This window comes from Etheostoma spectabile, chromosome 9, assembly GCF_008692095.1.
Source record: "Etheostoma spectabile isolate EspeVRDwgs_2016 chromosome 9, UIUC_Espe_1.0, whole genome shotgun sequence".
In the NCBI taxonomy this organism is placed as follows: Eukaryota; Metazoa; Chordata; class Actinopteri; order Perciformes; family Percidae; genus Etheostoma; species Etheostoma spectabile.
The window spans coordinates 2353956-2368121 of NC_045741.1; the positions used below are offsets into that span (position 1 = coordinate 2353956).

The 14166-nt window shown below is 40.3% G+C and overlaps 1 protein-coding gene across 1 annotated transcript in view; it reads left to right on the plus strand.

The window, feature by feature from the left end:
• The window catches only part of LOC116695065 (uncharacterized), a 103930-nt gene that overhangs the window by 6133 nt on the left and 83631 nt on the right, over nt 1-14166 (plus strand). The window contains exon 2 of the mRNA XM_032525113.1: nt 8006-8127. Within this exon, the coding sequence (XP_032381004.1) occupies nt 8006-8127 (122 nt within the window). The remainder of the gene's footprint in view (nt 1-8005; nt 8128-14166) is intronic.

Sequence of the window (14166 nt, forward strand, 5' to 3'; positions counted from 1 at the left end):
GGAGGGGAAAAAAACTGTGCTCAACCACGGGAGCTGCCGTGAACCCCTCTTATGAAGGTAAATTTGGTGCAAAAGTGAGAGCGCATAGATGCGATGTGAGCACTTGTAGAATATGACTTGAGAGCTTGTGAAAAAAATCTGTACCCGTGTTTTTTTTCACTTGAGTCACTTTTCCAGTACAACCACAACTCAGTGATTCCAACCTCTGGAATCTGTCGCTGCAGTGTGCTCTCTCGCATCACACAGCGGCGAGTCTGCGCTCTCCAGTTTTGCAACACTTCTTGCGATACATTTGGTGCAAAACTAATTTGTACCTGTGGACTTAGTCTGTGGAGCTCTGAGCCAACAGGACGGCCGGGGACAGTAGGGTTTCTATCACCTGATGAGGGACTCTGTCCGGCTTATTTATGTAGCATGAAAGCTAGCGTTAGCTAACTAGCAGCCAGCACGCTTCTAAATACAATACCTTTTAATTATCTCAACACTTTTTAACAGTCCAGCTGAAACACTGGCGGTGAGCACCAGGTCCTGCAGCCGCAGACGGACCGCCGTCAGTGGGGCTCGGCCAGCATGGAAACATCGCTAGAAAGCTCCGCTGCCGACCTCGACCTGATCTGATCTCCAGCGGGACACGGAGAGCTCCAGACCCGGTAGCAGCGGCACAGCCTCCTGGAGCCCACCCCAGTGTTGGTGGAATTGCATTTAGGGAACTAACCCTTATTAATAAATACATTTTAGTTATCTAACACTTTTAACAGTCACTGAAACACTGTGGTGAGCTCAGGTCCTGCAAGCCGCGGACGGACCGCCATCAGTGTGTATAACGCCTGACTTTTAAATAAATTTTATTTATTTGTAAGTGTGCTTGTTGGTTAGTCAGCTAACGCTAGCTTGCTATTCAACCAACACTGGCGGTGGGCTCCGGGGGGGGGCTGTGCCGCTGCTACCGGGTCTGGAGGTCTCCCTGTCCCGCTGGAGATCAGATCAGGTCGAGGTCGGCAGCGGAACTTTCTAGCGGTGTTTCCACGCTGGCCGAGCCCCACTGACTGCGGTCCGTCTGCGGCTGCAGGACCCTGGAGCTCACCGCCAGTGTTTCAGTTGGACTGTTATAAGTGTTGAGATGATTAAAAGGTATTTACAGTATTTAAAAAAAGCGGGCTGGATGCAAGTTAGCCAAAGCTAGCTAGCTAACGTCCTGTTGGCTCAGAGCTCCACAGACTAAGTCCGCAGGTACAAATTAGTTTTGCACCAAATGTATCGCAAGAAGTGTTGCAAAAAGGAGAGCGCAGACTCGCCTCTGTGTGATGGAGAGAGCACGCTGCAGCAGATTCCAGAGGTTGGAATCACTGAGTTGTGGTTGTACTGGAAAAGTGACTCAAGTGAAAAAAAACACGGGTACAGATTTTTTTCACAAGCTCTCAATCATTTATCAAGTGCTCACATCGCATCTGCGCGCTGAGTTTTGCACTAAATTTACCTTCATATTCCTTTCGCGTCAACATATTTGTGAGGCAGGATTCTCAAAATGACTGCACTCAAAACTAAATACATACGTGCACAAATCGAGGATGATTTGAGGCTATGTTTATCAAACATTGAGCCAAGAATTGAGGATCTTTGCAAGGCAAAGCAGGTCAGGTCTCACATTAACTCACCAACTGCAAGCTCTTTAAAAAATGCAGATGATGCCTATATTAGACCTGGTGATAATAACAATAAAGCATAATTATACAGAGGTCTGGTGCCAATTCCCAATTATAGCAATAGCCCAGTAGATAATAGGCCTACTGATGATGATGATAATATAATAATAATAATAAACAACAATAACAACAATAAAGCATGTAACCTCATAAATATATGCAATAGCTAGTAATGATGATAGGCCTAAACACTCATAATAATACTAATAATACTAATATAATACTAAAATAATAATAATAATATCTTCAAGCTCACATTAGAAGTCTGGTACTACTGCCAATTATAAAAAAATAGCCTAGTAATGATAATAGGATACCTACCGCTACTGATGATGATAATAAATAATAATAATAATGTGGGCCTAAAAATAATAGCCTATCTATCTATCTATCTATCTATCTATCTATCTATCTATCTATCTATCTATCTATCTATCTATCTATCGTTCGTGGTGTGTGGGGCGTAGGGCACTAGGGCCCCAACTGCAATGAACCAGCTTTGGGGGGGCCCAGCTTGCAAAAGGTTGAGAACCCCTGCTTTAGATGAACTGTGTATGTGGATGGCTACCTTAGTGAATACCTTACCAATAGGCCAGTAAGCCTGTTATCAATGTTTTTTTCCACAAATAGGCAGATTAATATTTGCTAATAACATTTTTTCATGTTAAGCCATTTTAATTTCTTTTTTAAACTTAAAAAAAATACAATAATTAACAATAATTTGGTGGCCCCCCTTCAGTAATTCTGAGGACCCCCTAGGGGTCCCGGACCCCCTGTTGAAGAACTTTACTCTTGATTATATACAATCTTTGTTTCATCTGTAATGATGCACACACACATGGATAGTCAGACCAGCCTTCCATTGGTTGACAAGACGTAAACAAGCTTTTGCTTGGTTGTAATGCTTTACCAGAGCATCATGGGAAACTAAAATTGCAGTTAGCATCAATGCCAGCGGCAATAAAAGACAGAAAATCCATACATTATGGACATAGAGTTTAACTATCTTGGATGTAAGAGTTTGGATTTTTTTTCTCAAAGACCCCAAAAAACGTTTAAAAACCTTCTGTAAGGGATATGAAGATACCAAAGACATTACTGGGACGGCACGAGTGTTCCCTTTTAGCTACAGGAAATGGTTTATTTCTATTTGTTATGGTTATGAAATGATTAAGTCATGAATCAAAGGTGCAGTTTTTTATCGTACACAATCATCTAGGCTTTTAATATAGGTTAGGATAGCTGAACCTTGATTGGTTAAGGTTAGGATAGCTGATTGGTCAGGGGATAGGACCTGTACAAGTGGGTTTACGTTGCGGGGAATTCGGAACACGACCCTGCACGCAAACAGTGCAGATATAGTGAAAACATTTAAATGTGTTAATAAGCTAGAGAAAAGTAATTTTGCTTGTTATTGTTGATTCAGCGTTTAGATTATGGGAGGTGATCCACAAAAGCCTAGCTATCTGGTTGCAACAATGGGATGTTGGAGCAGAGGGCTTATTTTTTCAAGACAAAGGGACGTCGGACTAGTGGGCTGTAGGATCAAAGGGAATTTTTCAGGTTATTGAGAGGTCGGAACAATGGAGCTTCGGAGAAATGACATGGCACCCTCGGGCTCAAGATGGTATTGAGTTGCAAATTGTCAAATGAAAAGTTATTTTAACTTAGGAACCCTTACAGTCAAGGGAAATATTAGTTGTTTCTATGCTGTCACCATGTATTGGGAAATACACTGTGACATTACGAACATATCTCTAAAACATTAAAGGCCCTTCACCGATCATGTTAAATTATTTATTTAAGTAATAAATAATTAGATGATTTGTATGAATGCAGATTGTGGGGATGAATGAATCTATTATCTGATGCCTTATATGAGCTAGCAAAGTCTGATCCAATGCTGCTGTCATTGCGGATCTAAATCATCACTTTGGATAAGCTGCATTTTCACATAATTTTTTAACAGTTTATGTGCTTGTTATTATATAATCTTAAAGTAGCATAATTAAAGTCTGAAAGTTTTGAGCCAATTTGGACTGATTCCCTTATTTGAAATGTTTGATAATATATCTTGATAATTGCAGGTGTGTATTTAAAGTAATACATGCAAAGAATTATAGAGAAAACATTAAGTCTGTCAACCTTCGAGCAATTATCTCGGTTTTAATTATATTGGCAAAAACATCCAGAGATATTCAGTGGATAAGTCTACTCTATACTCTTGAATCAAATTACAGCTCAAATAAATGAACAAAAAAACAACATCTGAATTCACATATGTTAGTAAAACACTAATAACTGCTTCCATCTAGAGGGGCTGTCGGCTTACGCTTGGAAGTCGTGACGGCCGTGGTGTTAACTTACCAACCCCCCCAACCCCTACTTAACCCAACCCCCCATTGTAGCCAGATGGCTGTCACACAGGCGGTTCCTTGCCCAGACCATGCTGATTTCCCATCATTCTTTTGTTAATGAGGTCGTTAGCAATGCAGTGGACAATTAAATGATCTCAATCTGGCATTTTCCCCATTTGTTTACTGTATTGTGTACCGTACGGTGTTTGTAACTCATCTAATACCACCTCTCAGTTTGACTACTTCTTTTGAGAGTACAGCTCCTATTATCCTCACATCATTTTCTTTCTCATGATTCACGTCTGTGACACTGTGAAGCCGGGAATTAATACATCACTGACATACACCTAATACTAAGAAAGCCATTTTTCTGACCACCAAATATAAAGTCTAAAGGGAGCTGTTGATAGAGTTTCTGTTGGTACATTGTCCTCTGTGACAAACTTTGTTTTAGTACATCATCACCCTGCTGCTGCTGCACAGAGGAAGTTTTGTTAGCTGTTAAATTGTGCGTTGAGGGTGGCTTCAGCCAGTTAGTAGAGCACTCACCTTCATGTGAAACGCTGCCGAACACTGACACCGCTGACAGTTAATTATGGGTGTCACAGATCCCGCAGACGTGTCAGCTTGGCTACAATTGACGCGCCGCATGTTTACATCTCTGTTGTTATGTTGTTTTCTAGTTCTTTTCTTGGCAGCAGTGCATCTGTTATTTAGCTCAAGAAGTGCCTCAAGGCATGCCATAATGATCGTAAAAGCAGTACAGATTCAGGGGAATGAAATTTGAAAAAAAAAAAAAAGGACTGGTGGGTATAATTTGTGAACCTGCCATCACAGTACCTTTTGGAAATGTTTTCGGTCAGACTGCTAAAACACACAGACTAGACTGTCATAATCTATATGCATGTCTCTGCACAGCTCCATTATTTTCTGCAAACTCTTCTACACATACAAAGTTATTTTGACAATGAGTGAAAACCAACTGAACTTGATATATTGTTAAGACAGGCAGACAAAAAGGAAGCAAACATATGAATTTTGTTTGGTAAGTGCCTCACTAGAATGATTTTCATTATGAGGACAGGTGGCTGGTGTCAGTAACAGGGAGGTAAAGCTAGTGGCACCCAAACACTACACATGTAGTCAATGTCCATGACCTTCCCTACCGGGATTGCACAGTTGCCGCCAGAAATTTTGCCATATGTCTGTTACCTTCTGCTTTCTTTGAGTTGGAATACTAACTACTTGTCATGTTCCTGCAGGGTAAACCCAGACAGCTAGCTAGACTATCTGTTCAATCAGAGTTTTCTGTTCTGTCTACTAAAGTAAACCTGGGCTTTAAAAGGTTACAGGTTGACATTCTTGACAAGACCATAAACACAACGGTGCTGACGTGAGAGTGACAATGTAGAACAAAATTCCATTTTCTATTTAGTGATGATCTACTTGTTTGTAATTTGGAAGAAGGTCTGGCAAAGCAAGACCACATGTATATCTAACAAATGCCAGATTTCTGACTTTTCTTCTATTTTTTTTTTTTTTATTTATTTCACAGCTTGTCTCACAGACATTAATGCGAGGTGAGATATCTGCCTGGTCAGTAATAAAATCTGCTTACAAAGACTGCAATGGGCTACGTTAAAAAAAAACAACCTTTGATTAAAAGATTTTTCATCCGAAGATAGATTTTCACCTGAAGCAATTTGGTTCAACGAGAGGCCCAAAAGAGACAGGAGCCTCTGAGGCAGCAGTTTATCCCCCATTCAGACGAGCGCACAGATGACAGCTAGCCCTCACTGCTGTCTCCCAATGTTTTTATGAGATGAGCCAACACGCCTGGCTTCTAGCTAGTGGCCAATATTTCGCTTCAAAAGCTCCTGTTTGGAAATCCACACTAACTGGTCAAGTTTTCTGTTCAATCAGGGTGCTGGTTTTTGTGGGAAACCCAGGCCCTGGGCTAGGACCGCATGTCTGGCAGCTAGCGCATGATGTATTCCACCACTCAGCTTTTAAGTCCACTCCTAATTGAAGTGGGACAAATGATTTTACTGCAAGACATTAGGCATTGTTTCAGCTGTGAGTTCAAATCCGTTGCTGTAAGTTGTGAAGGCAGCAAAAAATGTGTTATTAGCAATTAATACATCCTGATCCTTTTTACACCGTTGCCAGACCAGGCTTTGTCACATTTAGTTAATTCTTTTTTAGGTTTCAGAAAGATTAGATTTGAGAAATTAAAACAAATGGGGTAAAATTATTAAATTTTGAAAGCTGCGTAAGTGTATATTTAAAGCTATAGTGCATAGTTTTTGTCTCCGTCATAAGGAATTCTAAGGAATGACATCAAAACTGTCCACATGATACAAGCCTTCCTTGATCGCATCCTCCACGCAGAGTTGCTAATAGCCAAGGAGGGCACTGAGGATTAAAAAAAAACACAATGGACTCTTCAGAGGAGCCAATTATCGTCACTCAATTTTCTGCGCGCGAAAGTCGCCGGACGACACAATCTTCGGAACATATCCACACAGAGAAATACAGAGAGAGTTGTGTGGAACTGATAGTCTTAATCAGCTTTGTATAAACTCATTTGGCAATGGCTTGAATGTAAAGGTTGTTCATTAATAGAAAAAGGTTACGCACTAAAGCTTTATTAATACATTACATTGATATAGCGCTTTATTATAGATACTCAAAGCGCTTCGGGGTTGGGGGGGGCTGTGTAGCACCCACCTGGGTGATGCACGGCATCCTTACGCCGTAGACACACAATACATCAGCTCGATAGAATGGGAGGGGAACATGTTCTCAGTGGTGGGGGAAATTGGAGCACTCGGAGAAAACCCATGCAGACCCGGGGAGAAAATGCAAACTCCACACACATAGGCCTGGGACAGGGTTTGTACCAGGTACCGGCTCGCCGTGAGGCCACAGTGCTAACCATTGGGGCACCAAGCTATGTTAATGTTAATGTGACCTGTGAAGAACGTACCCTGTCTCTTGCCCAATGTATGCTGGGATACGCTGCCTGACATTAACAGAACATTTAGCCGCTTTCAGTTCATTGTCCTTGTGTCATGGCTCCACAACTTTTGCTTCAGTCTCACCGCTCTCATCAACCTCATTCCCAGCTGTAGCAGACAGCTGTTATCCGTCAAGAGGAGGCTATCAAACCAGAGTTAATTATACTGACTATTTGACCTAAAGTCAAAAACACAAATCCAACTGAATGCTAATGTCACTGGTTATGGAAACAGACAACTAAGAACATAAGAACTTTATGTGGTGTACATCTTGTATCACTCAGATTCTCTGACTGACTAATACTTCTGGTGAATCTGACACAGTATAAAGTCAACTACCAAACTTTTCATAAAACAGATTGGCCCATTTATGATTGCTAAGGCTGCAGTGGGAGGACAGCTTTTACTTTATTGTATCATCTTTTTAGTAAGCCATTAGGTCATTAGGTCCAGGCCTGCCAATTTAATCTTTCCATCTTCCAGAAAATTTTCCCCTGCAGTTTTTCATGCAAAATACAAGTAAATTTATTTCAATTTATAATTTTGGTTAGTGGTAAAGTAACTACATTTTGCACATGAACAAATAAAATAAAACAAAAAAAAGCCAAATTACATTCTAGCAGGTGAAGTTAATCACTACATAGAAAACGGGTTCACTTTGGCGGCACTCCCACTGGGATCAAAATAAAGGTCTAATGCTCGTGGGAGCTGTACAGTGTTGTTGAATTCTCTATTAGCAAATAAGTTGCAGTATAAGTGGGAATATTTGCAAAATCCATTGTCAAAAAAAAGCGCAATGATAAATCATGAGTCAATTAACCATTTCCTTATCAGCAATGCATCTTCACGTGAATCTGCAAATAGCTTTTGATGCACTGTGAAATCAGTGCGACACCATTCATAATCTTGTCCTCTTTTGCTACAGAGACGTCAGAGTGCTTTATATGCACGGATGTTGAACTTCAAGCCAGTGACCCACTGAGGAATTTCTGTAACTGCAAGAATTTACTTGCCCATCACGTGTGCCTGTCCACGTGGATCCAGAAGGTAAGAAAGACTTTACATGTAGGAAACTTTGATGTTTTTGTCTAGCTGTTATTCCTCATCAGCCATTTGTCAGAAATTGAAGGACAACATTTCTTTGGCGTAGGTTTTGTTTCAACATGGGAGGGATAACTGGGGGGTCTGGAGGTTATAGATATATTATGTAATATAATTTTGAGCTTCATTTGCTGCATTCTGGGGATTTTTTCTGCAACAATTTATGGTGCAAATTTCTCTATTCATGTAAAGGACATTTTTAGTCTTCTGCATTGTTGAAAACTGTTGGCATATTCAAAATATCACGTGTTTCAGGATGTGTTTTTTAGGAATCATGTGCATCTCAACAACACATCTATTAAAGAATGAGACCTTGTTAAAGCCAGAGGTTCCAAAATTTAAATGGACATGAATCTATCTTTATTTGTGTCGGTCCCGCTGGGTTCTTTAACCCCCCAATGTAGTACGAGTAAACAGGTATCGTTTTCTATACATGTTTTGAACCCCCATCATATTTTTGAGGGTGACATCCCCGCCAAAATCTTAACCTATGTTTCTTGGTCTTCTAAAAGTGAATAAATTAGTTTGCCATGTTAGCATTCTGTATTGAGACAAAATGTTGCTGTTTGCCTCAAGGTAATGAGCCAGCCTTCAAATAGCAATACCAATTAGTTTTAATGAGGGTTGCAAACAATGATAACACGTCACTGTTATACTGTTGAAGCACAGCTGAAACCGGGAGAAGGGCCTCATAATGGACTGGTAGGAATCCAGGAAGCTATCATTCACCCGACACCTGTCACCTATACCACAAAATGGCTTATTAACATGTGTAGCACTCCTTAACCCAGCAGTTGTATTAATACTGCGGCCACTGATGTGTTGTTTTTTGCACTGCTCCTTCCAAAATATCACTTTACACTCTTCTCAGTTAATGAAATGTGAGTTTCTGTAGGTGGCATACATTTATTTCTGTTCAGTCATGGTTATTATTGCTGCTCATGCTAATTACTCTTCCTCCATTAGTTTCCAGCAAACTGCTGCTGCCAGAATTGTGAAAATGTATAATTAGCTATGTACTGTAGAAGGATTTTTCCCAGAAATTAAAAGTTCAAAAGTAAGTGAAGAAGTGTTGAAGTAAAAATGTAAATTTTAACTGTAGATATTTTAACCCTCAGCTGCAATTCTTTCCAAAACTAAACTTTATGTCACATAAACATGAAAATGCACTTTTGGAGCTTGATAGTTTGCATGATAGATGTTTTTAGAATCCTTATTTAATCTATTGATTTGTGTACACAGACACATTTCTCTCGTTTTTATTGTGATGTTCAGCACTTTTTTTACACTAATGTATTTCAATGGGAAGCATCATTCGTGATCCCATCACAATTCTTTCTGCCTGTCAGGCTACAGCAGAAAAGCTGCTATTATTGGTATTTTTAGCCCTAAAACCACGGTTTTAATCAACACTTTTTCAAGAAATCTTATTATGGTTTATATGTATTTCTTTTAATGTTATTATTTTGGTCTTATTATCAAGGAAGCAGGAATGCTTTGTCATTGATATTTAAAAAAACAAAACTATATTACTACATCTATCAACATTTATTTAGATGTTATCATGTTATTAATTTCTTTATTTTAATAATATTATTTGGGCCTTATTACCGGTGAAATATTACAGTATGCTGTACTTCTTCCACTAAGTGGCGCTATGGCAGGAAAAAAACGGATTTGGCCCTATAACTCCCAAACCGTACATAGACATTCAAAAACCTTGAATGCACATGTTCCCTGAATCCAACTGAATATAGCCTGATATAGACCACACTCATTTCACCCTAGACTTTTATGCGTGAAAAATCCAGATATATTGAAAATCTACTTTTTCTAACTCCTCCTCCTAGAGCATGCGATTGATATGCACAAAACTTGGCACATAGCATCTCCAGACTGACCTGACAAAAAGTTAATTAAAGAATATTTGTAGGATAAAATTGTGCATGTTACTCACAAACAGATTTGTGTAGCTAACTATGAAAACACCCACTTTGCCATATCTCGACCAAAATAAAGGCTATCAACGCAACACTTTAGATTTTTGTTTGCCATGACCCTCTTACACTAATGTGAACAACTTTAGATTTACAGGGTAGATGTACAATGGATCATGGATCTCACGTACAAAAAAATCCCACATGTGGACCACTTGGTGGCACCATACTGTGTTTTTGCCTTTAACTCCTACATTACACATTGCACCTTAAATAACCTTACATCACGTGTTCACTGAATCAAACCTGATCACATAATATAGGCCACGCCCATTTGTGCTTAAAATATTTTTTGCAATATTGCGCAATGAACAAAAGCAACTTTTTTCGAACTGCTCCTAGGCCGTGCAACCGATCTACATTAAACCTGTTTCTTAGCATCTCCAGATTGCCCTGAGAAACATCATCAAAAGAATTTTGTTTTGTTGAAGTATGCGCATTTGATGACCAAACTAATTTTACTACTTAGGTACCAAACACATATCAGATCTCGGCAAAATTATTTTTTTTCAGAAAAAGACCGGCCATTAGGGGGAGCTATAATCAACGTTTTTATTTGTTTTGGCCAATAACTCAATCAATTTGAATAGGAAATTTGCGATTGCGATATCTCTGCCACAGTAAATGCCATCAACATGAACCTTGTGATGCTTGTTTGGCATGACGCTCTAAGGCTCTGTACCAAATTTGGCGAAGATGGGCAATTAGGGGGCGCTTCAGAAAAACGTAGACCAGTTTTGGCCCTTCTACTCAATCAATGGGGTTAATGGGATATTTGCAACGGCAACCTACTGCAGACCTTACGGCTCCCACCTCACGATATTTGCTGAGGTTTACTTCCCCACCGTTATGCTTTTGTGCGCTCCCCTGTTGGTCTGGGGCGGCTCGTGTTAGTGGCGAATGGAGTTGGGAGGCTTGGACCCCGTCATAACGGCTTGCGATTCTAATATTAGCGCTATCTTCATTGTTTAAATTCTCAAATACAATATTAGAACAAAACATCAATATCACGAATAGTTTTTATTTTTGACTTGGTAGCTAGCTAGCAACCACTGTCATCAGCAACAATAAACACACTGGAAAGTATGAATACCAAACACCAAACTGGCCAAGTTAGCAACCAGCTGGTGAACATTTAACAGCTAAAGAGCCAGGTGTTTGTGAAGACCAAAACAGAGCTAAAAAGAGAGTAAATATTGTACTTCCCAGTAACATTACTCCAATTAAATGCTAATATTTATCTTTGGCATGCGTTTTTATAAACACGTTTGCCATATTAATTTTACAAAGCCATAATAAACATGTGAGTTTTAACTTGTTGTGGTCCATCAATTTCACAATATTAGTTTAGTAGCAATGGAAAGTAACGATAAGTGATATGAAACCGAAAGCGCAACACTTTAATCCACGAAACTGTGTTGCGTTTTGAGAAGGCATAATCGCAACAATCCCCTTTCCACTATCTTAGTTATCCTTACTGTCCAGTTCACAAGATCCATGCACCAGGCAGACACAGAGCTGACAACCTCCAGGTGGAAGGTGGAGACAGGCTTGGACATACACGTCGCAGCAAATTCAGGAAAGTGGATTTAGGAAAGTGTAGTATCCAGTATTTACGGAGCTTGATCCATGCTAGCGACTTAAAGTCAGGATATCTGGGAATCTGCTGTACTACTAATAGTCTCGCTTTGCTAAAAGGAGGGTCTGGCTAGTCCACACAGCAAAACGTGCTCTGGATTATTGTCGTTTCTTAAACCAATCACAATTGTCCACGGGCAGCTGCAAAAAAGCCTCAGGAAGGAACTTATTTTGGTGGACCGTGTAAGTTCAAAATATGTTTTAGTTGTCTAACAGAAAACTCAGATAGTCTAGCTAGCTGTCTGGATTTACCCTGCAGAGATCTGAGGAGCAGGTAACCATAGACCTCAGAAATCCACCCGAGTTCAAAATTCCAACTCACAAGTTGCAACTTGTCAAAAACCTTCCTTACTGGCACCCGGATAGGACAGTTGGTAGAGCGGGCGTCCATAAACAGAGGTTTACTCCTCAATGCAGCAGGCCGAGATCGACTCCGACCTCCGACCCCACTTTCTCCCCGTCCATGTCTTCAACTGTCCTTTCAAATAAAATGCCTCAAAATGCTGTATGATAATAAACAAATACCTTACTCGCCACTGATTGCAGAATGTAAAGAGTTTTGACTCATGTAGATCACCACGTCCAACTTCAACATGCAAGGTTATCCAAAGAAAGAAAGAAAGCGGATAGTACTATACATCCGGCCAAAAAGGGTGAAATCCGGAGAAATTTTCGGCAGCAACAAAGCAATCCTGGAAGTGAAACAACGTGGATGTAGACTACATCAATATTGATCAAAATCTTTTATATCTATTCACCCAGCTATATGGAAGTGCAATACTGTAGCAGCTGTCGCCATGGTCCAGCTACGTCCTGCTGTGCTTTGAAATGCCGCACAGTGCCCTGCTATGCCATGAACTACTATTATTACTACTACTATTTTTTCTATTTTTGTTATTTCCACTAACCCCAACCGGCCCGTCAGACGCCGCCTACCAAGAGTCTGGGTCTGTCCGAGGTTTCTGCATAGAAGGAAGTTTTTCCTCGCCACTGTCGCACTGTTGCTTGCTCTGGAGGAACTACTAGAACTGTTGGGTCCTTGTAAATTCTGGAGTGTGGTCTAGACCTACTCTATCTGTAAAGTGTCTTGAGATAACTGTTGTTATGAATTGATACTATAAATAAAATTGAATTGAATTGAATTACATCGCTCAAGTACAGCTTTAACTAGAGAGCCTAAGAGCAGCTACAGGGAAAAGGAATTCAATGTGTGTCACTTAAGCCCTTTTGGACTATACATATCTGTATTTCCATGTGTGGTACGCACAGAATGCAACTCTAAATAATAACATCCAGCTCTAACTCTGTATCAGAATATACTGTACATAGTATATTAATTAGTTATTATCACATACAATAATTGTATATCGATTAAGTACCACATGTGTGTCTGCTGTTGAATGGTTTGCTGCTGTGCCCTCCACTCCTGTGAGTTTGGGTCTCTTTGGATACTCCACAAGTGGTAGACATCATGCTACAGCAGACCTTTCATCTGCACCACCCATCTGTCAGAGTGAAGAGCCACTTCCATTAAGTGTGTGGCTTCCCACTATACAATTATATTCAGACACACACACACACACACACACACACACACACACACACGTACGCACAGAACACCACTCTCTGCTGAGAGTGTGTGCTGATGCTACGAGACTACTTTAGTTTTTTGTGTATGAGAGAAGCAGACACAGAGACACAGAGAGAGAGAGAGAGAGAGAGAGGGAGAGAGAGAGAGAGAGAGAGTGTGCAACCTTTTAGAGTGCTTAGGGTAGGGAGTCCCTTTCCCTCTTACAGAACAGAAATCAGCAATTGACCTGTCACTTTTGCTCTGATAGCCATCTCTGGAAAGCAGGTCATGCACATATGTCTAAAGTGCCTCTTAACCGCATTTTATGAAGCCACAAAATGTAATCCAATAATGATTTGACTTGCGAGAGAGAGACAGAGCTAGCCAGCTGGAAGTGATAGCATGCACCGTTAGCACTCCTAAAAGCAGCTTGAAAAAGAAAAGGGCAAATTCCACGTCCTTATTTAATTTCACCCACAACAGTATCACACAGATGTTGTCACTAAAACAGGCTGCATTCAAACATAATAAAACAGCGCTGGCATTAATTCCCACAACTGTTGATACGTACTTCAGCATGTTTGCAGCTGAGGACTATCTGAATGACTATCATCTGCACTGAGCCAAACCATACGCTATCTTTTTTTAGACTGCCTCATTTTTGCCCCCCTCTCCTTCCCCATTTCAGCTTCCCAAAGACAAATAGCATGGCACAAAACTAATTAGTAACCAGGAACTAGTTAGGAGATGCCCTTTGAAAAACATGTCCTGAGGCAGAAT